This window comes from Gopherus evgoodei, chromosome 9 (assembly GCF_007399415.2).
Source record: "Gopherus evgoodei ecotype Sinaloan lineage chromosome 9, rGopEvg1_v1.p, whole genome shotgun sequence".
Lineage (NCBI taxonomy): Eukaryota > Metazoa > Chordata > Testudines > Testudinidae > Gopherus > Gopherus evgoodei.
In genome coordinates, this window is record NC_044330.1 from 1,548,678 (window position 1) to 1,567,064 (window position 18,387).

General features: G+C 53.4%; 1 protein-coding gene across 1 annotated transcript; it reads right to left on the reverse strand.

Moving 5' to 3' along the window:
• Positions 1-3,716: 3,716 nt before the first annotated feature.
• FAM43A (family with sequence similarity 43 member A) lies at positions 3,717-4,897 on the reverse strand. The gene has a single exon (XM_030576399.1). The coding sequence runs from the start codon at positions 4,895-4,897 to the stop codon at positions 3,812-3,814; it is 1,086 nt and encodes a 361-aa protein (XP_030432259.1). The 3' UTR covers positions 3,717-3,811.
• Positions 4,898-18,387: the final 13,490 nt, after the last annotated feature.

The window sequence follows — 18,387 nt, forward strand, 5'->3', positions numbered from 1 at the left end:
GGCAGGCTGTGCACGGATCAGACCCCTGGCAGCACGTGCAGACTCCTGTCTGAGGCAGGAATAGCCTCCTAGCCCTGTGACTATCTCCAGTACTTGGAGCCACCTGCTCGCCCCAGGCCTTACAAGTGTCACCCCAGGGGCTAGGTACGTTCTTTTGATCTGCTTAGAGATACTTGCAAATTAGCACATGCTCAGTGGACTCCAACACTCCCAGGGCTGTACGTGCACAGCAAAATAACGAGCAGCTCAGGCTGTTATGCGAACCAGGTCTAGAGAAAGGGGCCAGCTCTTCCTTTCCTCCCCCGCCCTTCTTCCAGGGATGCTCCTTCAAACCTGCTGTGTGGGAAACGTGCCCACTTCCTCACAGTGCCTTCATTCCAACTCACTTCCGCTCAGGATGCCTCAGACCAGAGGGGGAGTACAGCAAATCTACACACACACACTTCGCTTCTTTGCGCCAGTCACAGGTGAGGTTTTAATAAATCTGGTTAAAATGCTTTAATGAGCTTGTTTTAGCACAGGCAAAATAACAAACTGGGGCCTTCCGTCTAGTGCAAATGATTCCTGTCCACACACAGGGCCTGCTCCTGCTCCCAGTGAAACCAGATCAGTGGAAGCCCTTCCATCCAGATCAACGTGAACTGGGTCGTGCTTCTGGTGCTGCTAGCCTTGCAGAGTGGATTTGGAGGTGATTAAAAGGTTTCCCCATTGCCGCAGATGCACAAGCTGTTCTTCAGAGGGGAGAGGCACTGATGGAGCTGGGGGCCTGAAACGCACTGAAGCAAACACAGATTATGTAAAAGTAAAGATGACTTTATCATTCCCTGCAGTTGGTGTTTGGATGGCGGGTAAATCAGGTTATTAACGAGCTCTCTTCAACGAGCATTCCTTAGTACAGACCTAATAAGAAACAGATCCTTCCTTACTGCTTTAACAGGGCAAAGCCCATCTTTTTTCTCTCCTCTCTCAGACTACTGAGAAGGGGTAGGGGGGTGGGGAGATGGATATATTAATGGGAAATCCTTTGTTTATTTTGTGATTTGTCATTGACAGGACAGGTGCCCCCAGCAGAGGATGAGTGTCTAGGGTTATGTTTAAGAAATTTGGAATGACTCAATACAAAATTATTCTCCCTGATTTTTCACTTACGCCCCATGAATCTCTTCCTGCAATGGTGTTCTCCCTGGGAGAGATTTGAAGTGGAGCCTCCCATGTCAGATTTCAAAGAGGCATTCTCGAAAATATTCGGATGCCCTTGTAATTCAAAGTCCCCCCTTCGTCCCTTCCCAAAAGCAGCCATCAGGAGTAAAGGGCCCACAAACCCCTCCCCGGATTCACTAGTTTTTAAACAGTTTCACCCCAGATTTCTCTCTCTGGAAGTATGGTCCAAGCCCTGCAGTCCTCACTCAGGCAGCACTCAGAGGAAATTAAATGCAGGAGTTTAGCCTGACTAAGGGCTGCAGGATTGGGTCTTAAGGGATATGTAGCTCCAAATAATCTTATCCAATTACGTTCAAATACCTTTAAAAATCATTTAAATTAGTTGCATATTGGACAATCCATCTAGGGTGACCAGACAGCAAATGTGAACAATCAGGACAGAGGGTGGGGGGAAATAAGCACCTATATAAGACAACGCCCTGAATATTGGGACTGTCCCTATGAAATCAGGACATCTGGTCACCTTAAATCAATCAGAACACACCATTCCTTAGTGACTGAAACTTGATCAACCACCACATCTCACATCTGGGGCCAACGCTCCCTCTCGCCATCATTAAAAATCATCTCTTCCTGCACAAACAAGGCTCACCAGATCTCCTCCGTAGGACTGGCTCATTTCAAGGCTCTTTTAAAACCCTCTTACTAGTATGGCTAAGGATTTTGCACTGTGTTTTAACCAGGTATGAATAGTCTCATAGTCTGGCTCCTGACACATGGATTTCAGACTGCACCCAGCAGTTTATGGGCACAGACACTGTCAGCCTGCTCCATTAATCACTGGCTTTTCTGCATTTGTCTCAGTTAAGGCACAGTCACTGTGGAAAATATTTATACATGGGAAATGTCTTACTAATTAACTTTGTAATTAATACCTTCACTCTGGGACAAATGACACCAGGAAGATCTTTCCTACCTTGGGAGCCGCTGCTTACAAACAGATTTATAGCTAAAAATAACCCAGCAGTTCTGGAGGGATCTGGCTAATTGACTTCGCTGCTTATCCCCTGGTAGGTTATGAAATCTGCAAGGGCTTGAGGGATCAGGGGAGGGATTGCAGCAGCCTGCTGCTTTGGCAGTAGTCACCAGAGTTTGCAACTGGAGCCTAAACAAGGGACAGCTGTGTGGAATTCACAACAAACAAAAAAGACATTCTGCAAGCTCAGGGGCCTTTACCCAGGCCACCTGGACATTTGCCCAGGTTAGCACTGCTGACCAGTTAGAGCTCCACTGTAGTTCCTCTGATCTGTTAGACCCCTGTGGGTTGGAGCATCCTGCTAATCTGTCCCTCCCATCCCCATCCTGGTGAGTTTAGGAGGGACACAGAGCAAACACGGATAAAGTGCCTCCCACATACAACAGACTGATGCCAATCAGAGTGACCAGTCTTCAACCAAGCCAAAACATCTCTTAAACCTTCTGCATTAAAGCTATCAGGAGAAGCCATCTCTGCAGATACCAGACCTTACACACACTCCCACTAGTAGTGTGGTATAAAACACTGGGGGTGGGCAGCTAAAATGCACATCAGAGCACACTCCATGGGAGTGCAGCTCTCACCTAGCGACAAAGGGGCATTGCCTTAGCTGGCACCGGCTCACTGCCTTTCCACACTCCAGTGTACTAACGCTATACTGAAAACTGACAGCGTTTTGGAGTTTATTATTCCCCCTGCTCTTCACAAGAAAAGACACAAAAGATGCTAAATTCCCATACTCGGTCCAGTTCTCTTAAATTATTGTCATCTTTATTACCTCCACTTGTGTGCAAACGGAAATGGTGGTGTCCTTAAAAATAACAAAATGTATTTGATATACATTTTTTCCATATGTACAAGTGAACATCCACACTTACATTTTTCTTTTGCATAGCAAAAGATATAGAACATTGACATAGGAGAACACGGGATCAGGTACAAAAAAAAGGCTAAAAAAATTTCACAACAGTGCAAAAATATCTTACATGACAGCATGGAATGGAACAATTTTTTTTTCAAATATAGAAAAAGGAAGAAAACTCCCTCTCAGATATTAAATTTTTCATTGTAAACAAAATGCAACATCTCTCCCTCAAGACAGCTGTTTGGAGAATTTGGCAGATCTTCAGGGGTTTCTCTGGTCAACAACCCAAAGCTCATGCACCAAGCCAGCCAAACTGCTCCTGTCCTACTTGAAAACGAACCAATATTTTTTAACAAGAGGTGGAAACTGTCAATGAAATTGAGCATGACCCCTGGGGAACTGGAACAGGGGGCCCAGCGAGCTGGCACCTGCCCAGTGACAGACCCAGGGAATCTCACCTTGTGAGCACACAGGATTGTGTAAAGCATTGCACGTATCTCCCTTGACTTTCCGTCCTGTGCAAAGGCTGTCCTTTGCGTCTGGTTTCCTGCCTCCCCGGGGCTGCGGACCCGGCCGCCCAGAGGCCCCCGCAGGCTCCGTGCAGCGCCCCCAGCTCCCCCAGGCAGGCAGTGCCGGGGCACGGGGAAGGGCGGGGAGCTGGCGGCTTCTCGGAGAGCACAAGGCTCAGCCGGAGCCCCGCCGGGCACTGCTGAGCGCCCCGCGCCGAGCGGCCTCCTCCGGCCGCGGGCTCAGCCGGTCTCAGGCTCCTGGCCGCCCCCCTCCTCCTGGCCGTTGCAGGGCGCGGCGCCCCCCTCCTGGCTGCTGCTGTCGATGGAGGACTCGCTGCCGGTGCTCTCCCCGGACAGCAGCCGGGTGACGCGCAGGTCGGCCCGCAGCGCCTGCAGGTCGTTGCCGATGCTGAGCTCGCCCAGGTCGCTGATGAGCTGGGTCAGCTCCGGCCCGTCCAGGCGGCCGGGGCCCGCCCGCAGCAGCAGCTGGGCGCCGCCGGGCGCCTCCAGGATGTCCTGGCACTCGAAGTGCCGGGCGCGCTCCTCCTGAGCCTCGCCCAGCAGGTCCTCGGTGATGGGGCCCAGCTTGGGCGCGCTGCGGCTGCGCTCCACCGGCGGCTTGTAGCAGCTCTGCCCGTGCAGCAGCTTGCGCAGCGGCACCAGCGGGATGCTCTGCTCCCCGACCAGCTGCTGCTGCTGGTGCCGCGCGTCGTCGCGCTTCTTCCGGCGGCGGAACTCGGCCAGCGCCGCGGCCGAGGTCTGGTAGAGCAGCAGCGCCATGGCCCGCGCCTTCTCGGGCCGGGAGAGCAGCACGGCGTGGCAGCGCAGCATCACCGCCTTGTGCTTCAGCTCGTGCCGGTAGATCCAGGCGAAGACGCGGGGCAGGCGCGGGTCGGCCACGCAGTAGGTGACGCGGTGCAGCAGGTAGAGGTGGCCCGGCCGGCGCGGGGCCCGCTCCTCGGCGTGCGCCATGCGGATGCCCTGCGCGCCGATGGTCAGCTTCATCTTGGCGCCCTGCCGGCCCGCCTCGCTCTTGGCCCAGATCTTGCCCACGGCCAGGTCGGTGCAGCCCTCGCCCTTGGCCTGCAGCGTGGCCGCGTTGCCCAGGTACAGCACCGTGTAGGTGGGGTCCTCGCTGGTGACGCGGAACTTGCGCCGCTTGGAGCGGAACATGCTGCCCACGCGGTGCAGCGCGCCCTCGGGGCAGGCGCGGGCGAGCGAGCCGAGCGCGGAGCACTGCAGCCTCACCGCATAGCCCTTGGGCTTGCTGGGCTGCCGCGGCTCCTCCGCCCGCAGCTCCAACTTGGTCCGCCGCCACGGCAGCATCTCCCCGCCAGCCCGCCCGCGGGCCCGGCGCAGCGCACGGCCCGGGCCCGTCGCGCAGGGGCGGGCGGCCAGGGCGCTCCGCGGGGCAGAGCCGCGCTCAGTCACCGGCCGGCCGGGCGCGCATCCCCCGGGAAAGGCGCCGCCGCTCCGCGCCCCTGCCTCCAGCCTGGCATCCTGGCCGGGCGGGCCGCGCCGCTGCGCCGCAGATATAGGCTGGCGCCAGGCAGGGGCGGTGCTGGAGAGGGGCGGAGAGGAGCGGGGGGAGGAGAGCGGCGCCGCGTCTGCAGCCGCCTGCGCTCCCCGCGGCTCCGGCCCGGCCAGCGGCAGGGGCAGGCCTGGCTGAGCGGCGCTCCCCGGGGCGGGGACTCCTGCGGGCGGGTCTGCCGGAGCCACGTCCCGGTTAACCGAGCCGCGCCGCTGGGGTGTGTCCGCGCGGGGGGAGCCCCGATCCCTTCGCACCCCCGGGGAGCCGGCCCTGCCGGCGGGTGCTTAGCGCTCCGACGTGGCCTGGGCGGTGTTACCTGCTGCGCTGTGCCAGGGCCAAGAGACCCGCTGGGTTACAGGTGACATTCGCCTTTGGCTGAGCGCTGGCAATCCTGGGGGCACCAAGGGGGTGTGGGAATGTGATTGACACGTGATGTCCGGCCAGTTTGGGGCGAGACCTCCTTGGTCTATGTACCAAGGTCTTTTTTCCAGTGGGCTGCTTGTGCCAGACCCAGTTCTGACAGTGGATCCCTCATTCGCAGCTGGATTCAACACTAATCCCATCCACAGCCCTTGCCTGCAGCCCTGTGGGAAGGATGCTCCTGCCCCCCAGCTGGGGCCACCAGTGCTGAGCCAGCAGCCTGCTTCAAGCAAGTGCCATGCAGCTGTGCAGTCAGCTAGCTACCGACTGAGTTCGGGGAGGTGGGCAAGGCCTCTCCCTGCCCAGGCTCAGGGGTGGAACAACTCTCGGCCCAAATGATTTGTGGGGACGACTAATAAGAAAACAGGGACAGGGCTGAGGTCATAGGGGGATAAGTAGGGAACCAGCGGGGGACACGGAGCAGAGAACACTGGACAGCGCCCACTGCTCCTCGAAGGTGTCTAAGGAGCCAGCAGACGCAGCCCAGAGGAACTCTGCCCGGATAAGTGAACCAAGGGAGGATCAGAAATAGGCCCCACAGTCTCAGAACACCTCCCCCTCCAGCTTCCTCCTCCTGGTTTTGTAGATGGCCACTTTGGGCAGTGCCAGGAGGGGGCTGATGAGGAGGTCTCATGACGTTGTGGGGCCACGGATGGGGTGTGCGTGGATCAGGAGTGTGGGGAAAGCACAGCCAGAACCTAGGGACGAGGTGCTGGAGGAACCAGAAAAGGGGCTGCAACCCGGCGCACTCGAGGCAGATGTGTGCCAGGGTCTCCCTCACACGACGAATGGGGAGGGAGGTGAGCTGCGCTGAGGACATGCCTGTGCGCACGGCTCCATGGGGGAGCCACCAGCTGATAGCAGTGTGAGCCTGCCCCCTCAGTAGTGTTGATCTGTGGGGTCAGAAGAACTCCTCTGAGCACGTTCAGGACGTCCGGCTGATGCGCCCTGGGTGGGAAGGAGATCTGCCCGGCTGTAGAAGAGAACGGCTGCCTGGGGGCGCAGCCTCGTTCATTGGAGTGGAGCTCAGCAGGACAGGCTGTATTTACTCCACAGCTTCCCAAGCTCAGTCCATAGATGTTGGAAAAGAAGGTGATGTGATAGCAAACTGAGCAAAACCATTGGCTACCCCCTCCCAGTGCTCACCGCAGCAATGCTAGTAATAACTAAGGGGTGGATGGAGAATGTTCCCGCACCGAGAGAGATCAGGCCCTTCTTTGGATACTCCCAGAGGGAGGGGGTTTCTCCCCACCTACTGTGGCTGCTTTGGAAGAGTGAGTGTTAACTTTATGCCTGCCCCCAAGGAACTCCAGTTCAAAACGTTTTCCCGGAAGAAGGTGCTGCCCTCCGAGTCTTATACCCCAGGTTCCCCCCCTTGCAATCTGCTCAGTTCACATGCTGGGTGGCAGGAATGGCCCTTAAATGGGTCATAAAAACGGCTACAGAACTGAGCCGCTCCCAGCGCCAGGCTGGGAATTCAGGGCTGTGCTCATTCTCTCTGGATGTGGGCACAGGGATGCACCTGTGCTGCTGGCTGCTCCGCAGGATGTCTGCACTCTGCAGCAGAAAGGATGCCATGCACTGCTGAAACCGACTGATGAAAAGGACTTCCTCACTCTTCCTTCTCCTCCTTGCCACCTTCCCCCAGCAGCTGGCTCTGCCCACAGGAATGGAAAGATCTGTTTGAGAGAGCAGGCGACCTTAGCACTGAGTCACTAACTACCTTCTGACCACAGGCAAACAGCAATGCAGCTGGGACTGACTTTCAGAGTCCATGGAAGGGAAGCTACCAGGCCACAGACAAACAGGCGTCACTTGTAACTAGGGCTATCAAGCAATTAAAAAAATTAATCATGATTAATTGCACTGTTAAAAAAATAATAGAATACCATTAACATTAATATTTTGGATGTTTTCCACATTTTCAAATATATTGATTTCAATTACAGCACAGAATACAGAGTGTACAATGCTCACTTTATATTTTATTACGTATACTTGCATTGTAAAAAAGAAACAGTAAGGTCATCAAGTCCAACCCCCTGCTCAAAGCAGGATCAATTCCCAACTAAATCATCCCAGCTACGGCTTTGTCAAGCCTGACCTTAAAAACCTCTAAGGAAGGAGATTCCACCCCCTCCCTAGGGAACCCATTCCAGTGCTTCACCACCCTCCTAGTGAAAAGGTTTTTCCTAATATCCAACCTAAACCTCCCCCACTGCAACTTGAGACCATTAGTCCTTGTTCTGTCATCTGCCACCACTGAGAACAGCTGAGCTCCATCCGCTTTGGAACCCCCCTTCAGGTAGTTGAAAGCAGCTATCAAATCCCTTGTCACTCTTCTCTTCTGCAGATTAAACAAGCCCAGTTCCCTCAGCCTCTCCTCAATAAGTCATGTGCTCCAGCCCCCTGATCATTTTCGTTGCCTCCGCTGGACTCTCTCCAATTTTTCCACATCCTTCTTGTCGTATGGGGCCCAAAACAGCCAGTCGCTCAGACAGACAAGTTTGTTTGCATTTGCAGGAGATAATGCTGCCTGCTTCTTGTTTACAATGTCACCTGAAAGTGAGACCAGGTGTTCACATGGTTAACTGGCATTGCAAGATATTTAGATGCCAGATGCACTAAAGATTCATATATCCCTTCATGCTTCAACCACCATTCCAGAGGACATACGTCCATGCTGATGACGGGTTCTGCTCAATAATGATCCAAAGCAGTGCATTCCGACGCATGTTCATTTTTCTTATTTGAGTCAGATGCCACCAGCAGAAGGTTGATTTTCTTTTTTGGTGGTTCGGTTTCCGTAGTTTCCACATCAGAGTGTTGCTCTTTTAAGACTTCTGAAAGCATTCTCCACACCTTGTCCCTCTCAGATTTTGGACGGCACTTCAGATTCTTAAACTTCGGGTCGAGTGCTGTAGCTATCTTTAGAAATCTCACATTGGTACCCTCTTTGCGTTTTGTCAAATCCGCAGTGAATGTGTTCTCAAAACGAACAACATGCTGGGTCAGGAAATATATGGTAAAATGCAGGTAAAACAGAGCAGGAGACATAAAATTCTCCCCCAAGGAGTTCAGTCACAAATTTAATTAACACATTGTTTTTTTAAAAGTGTCATCAGCATGGAATCATGTCCTCTGGAATGATGGCCAAAGCATGAAGAGGCATATGAATGTTTAGCATATCTAGTACGTAAATACCTTGCAATGCCATGTGAATGCCTGTTCTCCCTTTCAGGTGACACTGTAAATAAGAAGAGGGCAGTATTATCTCCTGCAAATGTAAAGAAACTTGTCTGTCTTAGCGATTGGCTGCACAGGAAGTAGGGCTGTCTGGAATTGAAGGCTCTAAAGTTTTACATTGTTTTGTTTTGGAAGCAGTTATGTAACAAAAAAACTACATTTGTAAGTTGCACTTTCACAATAAAGAGACTGCATCATGGTACTTGTATGAGATGAATTGAAAAATACTATTTCTTTTGTTTATAATGTTTTACAGTGCAAATATTTGTACTAAGAATAATATAAAGGGAGCATGGTACACTTGGTATTCTGTATTGTAATTGAAATCAATATATTTGAAAATGTAGAAAAACATCCAAAATATGTAATAAATGTCAATTGGTATTCTATTGTTTAATAGTGCAATTAAAACTGCAATTACTTGTGATTAATGTTCGGAGTTAATCACGAGTTAACTGCAATTAGTTGATGGCCCTACTTGTAAGGTTAGTGGTCACAGACTGCTGGAGAGAAGATGCACAAAGGAGACAGGCCAAACTATTTACCTAAGGGAGTTTGCAGCCAGCCCAGGTGTCCCAGGAATATTTTCTGTGTGGTTTGGAAGTGTTTAGTCGAGTGTGTTGGAACCGATTGGCTTTCGTTTGCTGCCTTCAGTTTCTATTGAAGTCAGCTGGGGTGTTTCTGTAAATTTCAGTGAGGGTTGAATTGGACTTGAACTGACTCAGTGTGTGCCCAGTTGTGCTGCACGTGAGCAACTCCCAGTGATTCAGTCGCTGTGAGATCAGGGCCTGCACTGGGTTGGCAGAACAGTCATTACATCTGCCCAAGTAGTAATAATAATCATCATTAGCGCTTACCTGCATCCAAGGCTCTCTGAGTGCTATACAGGCATCAGCTCATTAACGCTCCGCCCCAAGGAGAGGAGCACATTGAGGTGCAGCGGCCTCATAGTGTGGGGATGTGGCCGGTAACTTAGATTCCCTCAATAGACATTTTTCGAATTAATACAAAACTTCTAAGGCAGCTCCAGGGACCCATCCTCAGGGGAGGCCATCCAATGTGGAGTCTGGCTCTGTGGGTCGCTGCACACTCCTGCAGTTTTTCCATATGTCCCCAGGCCCCGCACGGGAGGGCAAACCCAGTGAGTTAAAGATGGCACTTCACAGTGGATTCTCTTGTTACTGTGGTTTAACATATCAGTCCTCTAATGTTGTTTGACTAGATTGGCTAATGCACCACTCAGATCAGAAGTCCTGCAGCAAGGGAAATGCGATTATGTATGAGTAATGCTCTGTTTCTTATTTCTATGCAGCAGCATGATTACAAGCTGTATTCTCACTTTTTGCTTGGGTTGCACACACATATATACAGAGAGAGACAGTTTCAGATGTTTGGTTCATCTCTGTATGTATCATAGAGTAGATACCGTTTTTGATGCCATGCATCAAATCCCCAGATAGAAAAACTGCCTTTGGCAGAAAATAGCAACTCACCATTGTTTAGAGAAATGCACCACAGAAAGGGGAGCAATGTTAACTCATCAAACAGAAAACACGTGCGTATGTTTAGATCATTTGTCAAACGATGGATGGAGTTTAGTTTACTTGTTAAAACAAAGCTAAAGCCGGCCTCTCTTTTGTGACATGCGCCATCTACCTGCTTCTATTGGAACTGCAGGTACCCCCTTACTGATGTGAGAAGTATTGAACTAAAGCAGAGGTGGGCAAACTACGGCCCGGGGGCCACATCCGGCCCATCAGACCTTTTAATCCAGCCCTCGAGCGCCTGCTGTGGAGCGGGGTCTGGGGCCTTCCCTGCTCTGCACATGCTGTGGCTCCCAGAAGCAGTGGCATGTCCCCACTGCAGCTCCTATGCATAGGGGCAGCCAGGCGGCTCTGCACGCTGCCCCTACCCCAAGTGCCGGCTCTGCAGCTCCTGTCACCAAGTGGGGACATGCTGCTGCTTCCAGGAACTGCTTGAAATTAGTGCCGCCCAGAGCCTGCACCCCTGATGTCCTTCCACAACCCATCCCCTTGCTCCAGCCCTGATCCCCTTCCTGTCCTCTGAACCCCTTCGTCCCAGCCTGGAGCACCCTTCTGCACCCCAAATCCCTCATCCCCAGCCCCACCCTGAGCCTGCACCCCCAGCTGGAGCCCTCACCCCGCCCAGCCCCCAGCCCGGAGCCTCCTCCTGCACCCTGAACTTTTCATTTCTGGCCCCACCCCAGACCCCACACCCCCAGCCGGAGCCCTCACCCCCTTCCGCACCCAAACCCCCAGTTTTATGAGCATTCATAGTCTGCCATACAATTTCCATACCCAGGTGTGGCCCTCAGGCCAAAAAGTTTGCCCACCCCCAAACTGAAGCATACTTTCAATACATGTCTATATTAAAAAAAAATTAAAGTGTTCTGGCTCCTGGACACTTCTTGCCTGCAGCATGGTGTTATAACCTGGGCACAGTGTATGGGGCAGTCGTTTGGGGGCTAGTAATGGTAGTACATTGCACTGTCTGTACATAGCCCCACTCACCGGTCAGGATCCCACAGCACCTTAAAAGCGTTAATCCAGTTTTGCAGGATCCTCGGGGGCTTAGTATTATTTCTCCCTGTTTCCCAGGTAGGGAAGCTGAAACAGGGCAGTTCAAGGCCTGCTTGTACACGGTACTGTGCACGCTGGGCCGACCCAGCGCTGCCCCTAAGCCTGTGCGTAGCTCCATTTAAGTCAGTGGGGTTCTTCGTGCGGTTTTGGGTCATAGTGCTCAGCACTGTGCAGAACTGAGTCCTAAATAAGTGCTCGGGGTCACACCATGGTCAGTGACAGAGCAGGGTAGGGAACCCTGGTGTCCTGACTCCCACCCCATCCCCACCCAGCCCATCCTCCCGCTCTCTGAGTGGTAGTATTCCCTCTGGCTGGGTAGGTATTTGTCTCTCTGTGCTCCTGCCTGACCCAATGGAGGCCGGATCAGGGTGTTTCTTGAGCTCCCTTGTGGGTTCCCACTGCCCACCGTTTGTCACCGAAATGCCTCTCTCTGACCATGTATTGGCCACTAAGAGGTGCTTGTGCCACGCTGCAGCCCACCAGCCCAAGGGCATTGTCACACAGGGACACTGGCAGCTCGTTTAGTACAAATCCAATCAACATGGCTGGGACTGGCAGTTAATAAAGAGATTGGTTTCCAGCTGCAGCCCACTGTGTCCATTCATGCCAATGGGATTTGCCCCTGAAGTGAACAGAATCACACTCCTGCACAGTCCAGCGGGGAACAGCTGGCACTAAAATCCAGCCAGGCATTCTGATGGCACCCGACAGCCCTGGCAGCAGCCTTTGCTCATGGTCTGACCTCACCTTTTGCCTTGCTAGACGGGCATCCACCAGGGCTGCTGCCTTCCCAGCCCTGGTCAAACTTGCTGCTGAGCCACCTGCTGTGAAAATCAGGCTCCACCCTGGCATCAGATTGGCTCCCCCAGCCAACAGGAGTTCTCCTTCTCCACCCACCACGAGATCACACCTGTGGGGTCCTTGGTCTGGCACAGATAACTGCCATTTCTTCGCTGGGAAACAGCCCTGGCTGAAGGTGAATGGCAAAAATCTGACCTGCATCCACAGCACAGAATTGCTGCCATGGTGGAGATTCTTGGCAGCAGGGCAGAAAGGGCCAGGTGTGAGTGGAGGTGTACAGCAGAGGGCCCTCCCCAGCACCAATAGCCTGGGGCGGGAGCACGCAGTGCTGCTGCCTTTGCCACACCCTTGCTGTGGATGAAGGTTTCTGGCTCCCGTGCGTTCAGGTGATGCCTGTGCAGGACGTCACATTCAGATCCGTGTGTTTAAATCTCTTCCTAACACCAAATGGACGCGGTCCTGCTTCTCCCCGGGTCCTGAGCCTTTGGCATGGCTGTGATCCCTGGGTCACACCCCAGGGAGAGCAAGGCCCGGTGCAGGGAAAAGTCACTGCTACTGCTGGCTAACAGGCAGCCATCTCCAGAGCCCTCCGGGACCCAGAGCTTTGCTATCCCACTTAGTGAAGATGTACGGACAACGTACTGGTGCAACATACAATTAACCTCCTCCTCTTCTTCGCACAGTGCTGAATTGCTACGACAGGGACCCAGCAGGGCACAGCTCCACCACGCTCAGATGCTGCCGCGCATTGGGACGGGTGTCGCTCCAGAACTGCACAAGTTCACCTCCTCCAGCCCTGCCACGAGGTGGCCAGGCCTCTGACCCCAGGTCACACATTTCTGAAGCACCCAGCACTGTGGTACTCGATCCAGTCGCTTGCACCCACAAAACTGGATTAGCAACTCTGAGCAGCTCATCCTCCCTGCCAGCCACATGACTGACTCCCCTGTCACAGCTCTGGGGTGCCACTTGAACAGAGGGGTGTTCCCTGCCTTTCCTACAGCCCTGCTCTCCGTCAGAGTCTGGGTGGTGCCTGGAACAACGGGGCCCAGATCTCTGTCGGGTCTGGGTAGCACCCAGCACGACGGGGCCCTGATCTCAGTCAGGGTCTGGGCAGTACCCGGCATAACAGGGCCCAGATCTCCAGGTGCTGCTTGATGATAATCAAAGCATTCTGCAGATGTTACTAGTTTACGCACCAGGATCCCCTCTGCCGTGGGTGGTGGTATTTCATCTACAGAGGGGGAGCTGAGGCACCGTGAGGGCACTGGCTTGCCCAGAGTCACAAGCGAGGCCGTAGCAGGATGCTGGAGTCCCAGGTTGTTCTGCCTCGAAGGACAGCGTTCTGGAGGAAGAGCCTGCTGATTAACGAGACCCTAATAGCCCTTGAGACGTGACCCAGCCTGTTCTCCAATCATGGAATAAACCTCCATTTACTGAAAATCACCTGTCTCTGCACAGGCAGCCTCAGAGCTTTCGTGAGCCGTGGGACCATGTGTCCCTAACATTCCAACCCGCTCACTCTGCAGGCAGCCACAGCTCAGCGTCACAGCCCCCTGGTACCACTCTGCTCCACCCTCCTTCCCACTGCCTCTGCTCCCTTCTGGCTGATTTCTGCCTTCCCACAGTAGAAACTCTGCTAGGCCTGCAGGAAAGCCAGTGGAAACGCTCTCCGTGACTTCAGTGGGAGCTGGGTGGGACTGAAGGAACTGCTGCGTTCATGAAATGAGACAGTGAAAATAAGAATCAGATAAGGCCAGCGCTGGTGCAGCTGCTGCAGCTGGGCTGAAGCAAGGACTAACCCACACACACTAGTCTTGGGGGGCCATCTGGTTATTGCATGGTGCGGCGCTAGCCCAGATAAAGCAGTGAATAGCAGGTAACCAGGCCGGCGTCTGGTCTGCAGGAACACAGAAAACATCAACATCTGCTCAGGGGAAAAGGGCAAAACTGAGATGGAGAGAGGCTGCATTTCTCAGGTGGTATTTTCACGACCACCACTTGCAAATGAAGCTACTCAGGGGCTTGCCTCGCTCTGGGGATAGCTGGTCAGAAGAGTTCTTGCAGCTGAACAGTTTTCTGTGGAAAACGCTGATTTGACTAAAGTGAAATGTCTATGGGAACATATCGACTTCATCCCAGTGTTTAACAAAAAACTCCTGCATATTTCAGTAAGTTCCAGTTTTATAATTTCAGCATTTCATATCCTCAAAATGCTAACGCTGAAGCAAAGCACCTTGGTAGAGTAGTTTTGATACTTCAAAAATGAAAATGTTCCGGAGGTTTGGGGTCAGGTTAGACATTTCGACTCTTTGTCCCAATTCAGGATGAAGGGAAATTTCCCACCAAATGGGAATTCTGAGCTGCTACCAGCTATCAGGTCAGGAATGGCCTCGGGTCCCTCTTACCTCCAGGCTACTGGTCCCACTGCAGCCCAGTCTGTAGTGACTAACAGGTGTTTCCAGCTGGCAGCTGATCGGTACCTCACATGAAATGAGTCAGCTGGGTAAAATGAAACCATTTAATACTCTAGGGGAAAGAGTGTCCTTGTGTACTGGGATTTATTAGTGCTGGATTTAACCCTCCTGTGGGAACAGATTTGATTAAACACCGAGTACAGCACAAGATGGAGACTCCAGGCCTGCAAGGTGCTGCCATCCTGCAGCTCCTGGGGACTGACACGGAGCCAGAGCTGCTTAATGCTCTCCAGATGAGGCCTGGTGTCTGCAGACAGGAGCGCTGACTAGACGAGGGTGGTGGGTGTGTACTAGGGCAGTTCTTCTCAAAGTCAGGCTGCTCCTTGTTCAGGGAAAGCCCCTGGCAGGTTGGGCTGGTTTGTTTACCTGCCATGTCCACAGGTTCGGCTGATCGTGGCTCCCACTGGCTGCAGTTTGCTATCCCAGGCCAATGGGGGCTGCCGGAAGCGGTGTGGGCCAAGGGACGTGCTGGCCACCCTTCCTGCGGCCCCCATTGGCCTGGAGCGGCAAACCGCAGCCAGTGGGAGCCGCGATTGGCCGAACCTACGGACACGGCAGGTAAACAAACCAGCCTGGCCCGCCTGGGGCTTTCCTTGAACAAGCGGCTGCCCCAGTTTGAGAACCACTGTATTAGGGCGTTCACTGGAGCAGGCCACTCTGTGCAATGACTGCATCTCTTGGAAGTGGATGGGTCTCAGGGCTGTCTAAAATCACACCCAGCAAAAAGGACGGAGGAGTTACTGTCACTGCATTGTGAAACTACTGCTCAAGCCAAAGACAGCTCTGTGGGCTGAGGGCCAGACACCTTGGCTTCCACTCCCAGCTCCTCCACTGGCTTCGGTTCAGAAACTGAGAGTCTTTGTCCTGATTTGCGATGAAAGGAAGTTTCTCAGAATGGAAATTCTGACTTGTGCCCAGCAGTGCTCCAGGGGCTGTGTGGCTTAGGCCACGTCCTGCTGCTGTGGTACATACAGTCTCTGGGCACACCCAGGGGTGCTGCTGTGCTAATACAGCCTGTGGCACACCCAGGGGTGCTGCTGTGGTATATACAGTCTCTGGGCACACCCAGGGGTGCTGCTGTGCTAATACAGCCTGTGGCACACCCAGGGGTGCTGCTGTGGTATATACAGTCTCTGGGCACAGCCAGGGGTGCTGCTGTGGTACATACAGTCTTTGGGCGCACATAAGGGTGCTGCTGTGCTAATACAGCCTCTGGCACATCCAGGGGTGCTGCTGTGGTATATACCAGGGCTGTCCTGAGCAGGGGGGCAAGTGGGGTAATTTGCTCCAGGCCCGGGCCCCACAGGGGCCCCCATGAGAATATAGTCTTCTATAGTATTGCAACTTTTTTTTAATGGAAGGGGCCCCTAAAATTGTTTTGCCCCGGGCCCCCTGAATCCTCTGGGTGGCCCTGGTATATATAGTCTCTGGGGCACACCCAGGGGTGCTGCTGTGGTATGTACAGTCTCTGGCACACACTGGGGTGCTGTTTTGATATATACAGTCTCTGGGGCACACACAAGGGTGCTGTTTTGGTATGTACAGTCTCTGGCACACACAGGGGTGCTGCTGTGGTACATACAGTCTCTGGGGCACACACAGGGGTGCTGTTATCATATGAACAGTCTCAGTAACACACCCAGGGGTGCTGTTGTGGCATGCAGCCTATGGAAGACACAGGGGTGCGGTAGTGGTGCACACAGCTTGTGGCAGACACTGGGGTGTGGTTGTGGTATATACAATCTCTGGGGCACATGACTGTGCTGTTTTGTAAGATCAGATACAGTCCGTGAGGTTTGCTGCTTGCATCCACCCAGGTTTGTTTTTTTATGCCAAGTGCAGGCACACTCTGCTTCCTGTGCAGGATGGATTCTCTTCAGTCGTCCAAGCAGCGTTTCCTGTATCGACAGCTATAATTAGAACTGGCGCTAGACAACATTCAAAACCCTGCTGCCTTTACTCACGCTGACTTGCACCTTACTCCATGAGTAGCCTCTTCCATTTCAGCGCAGCTACCTGCGGAGTCAGCATGAGTGAGAGTCGCATTCGAGACCCCCCCCGCCTCCTCGGGTCAGATTGTCATTGAGACAGTAAGGTGTGGGGCTGGGGGGGGGGAGTGAATCTGGCCCTGTGTATTTACATTTGGGGAAAATGGCACCTTGCTACCTAACACATCCTCCCTGTGTTGCTGAGTCACACTCGCTCACTGCTCTGACAAACACTCACCCACACTCCTGTAAGCCCCACAGAGGTTACGCTGCTCAGGACAGGGAGCTGGATTCTAGTCTGGCATCAGCAGCAAATTGCCTGCTAGAGTCCAGTGTAGCCCCTGCCTTCCTGGTAACAATGGGGGAAGCAGAGTGAAGCGACACAGCTTGGCTCTCTGGGCCCAGGCAGAGATGGCAGGTCTGGCAGGTAGAGAAAAACTTAGTTAATTTGCTCCTTGGCACTTTGCTCCTTCAAAGCGCTGTACAAACATCTCTAGTCAGCCTTCACACCGCCCAGCCAGCCAGGAAAGCATCATCCCCTCCATGTTGCTTAGAGGCAAACAGGGAGTTTAAGTAACTTGCCTGAGAGCTCTCATTGAGTCAGTGGCAGAGCCGTGTGTGTGCTCCTCGGCCTTGCTGCCTCTCTAGCTCGTGGGAGCTGCTACACAAATCACATGACCCTCCTGTACACCTCCCCACTGGCAGGGATTCATACCTACACTTACCATTTCTCAGGCGGATGCTACGTCATCTTTACACCAGTGGATAAAAACTGCCCAAAGAGACCTGGGCTACAGCATCTTTTCATCGCATCTACTGTCCTAGGAACCGTCTTTGCCTCTGTTCTGTGGCTGTGCAGCGCTGAGCACAGCAGGGCCTTGGTCCATGCCTGGGGCTCCTCGGCACTGCAATAATACAAATAATAAATACTATCTCCTGGGCCCTCACCAGCTTGAGACATCATCTTCCCACACCCATTATAGATGTAAGCAGAGTCAGGATAAGCTCTACCCTGACATCTGGTGGAAAGAATTTCAGAGAGTGTATTTGCATAGGCACGCCTACCCTATCCCAGACTGCTTGGTGACAAATGACTCACCCTCTGTTAGGTGGTACTTGCTAGACAAGGGACAGGGGTTCCAAAACCCAGTGAATGGAGAGAGGCTGGGGACAGGTATCTGTGCCTGGTGGTGCAGGTGCCTTGTGGAGCCCAAAGCACCACTTCCACCCCCTCCTCTCTCCACTGTGGAATGTCAGAGATGATTTTTTTATTCCCTCAAGAATCTAGATACAGGTTACTGAGCTGAACTCACTTTGGGCTAATGGTGCACTAGCACTGGGGCTCCCCCACTAAGAGCTGAGATCACTAAGAGTTGAAATCACTAAAGAGCTGAAATTACTTAGCTGAGAGCACTGAGTACTGTGCTAGCTAGTGGGGGAGCCTGAAGCTATACTGTGGAACAGAGCAGCTGGCGGAGCGGAGCAGTTGTGGGGACGGCTGGAGCGGATCACGGGACAGCTGGCAGAGCGGAGTAGCTGTGGGACGGGTGGAGTGGCCCACAGAGTGAGCGGAGCTGAGCAGTTTGCAAGGAGAACTGGAGCAGCTCATGGAGCAGAGCAGCTGGTGGAGCGGAGCAGTTTGTGAGGACGGCTGGAGGAGCAGAGTGGAGCGGCTGGTAAAGCGGAGCAGTTCGTGGAGAAGGCGGAAGCAGAACCCACGGAGAGGCAGGGCAGTTGGCCCTGGACCACGTAA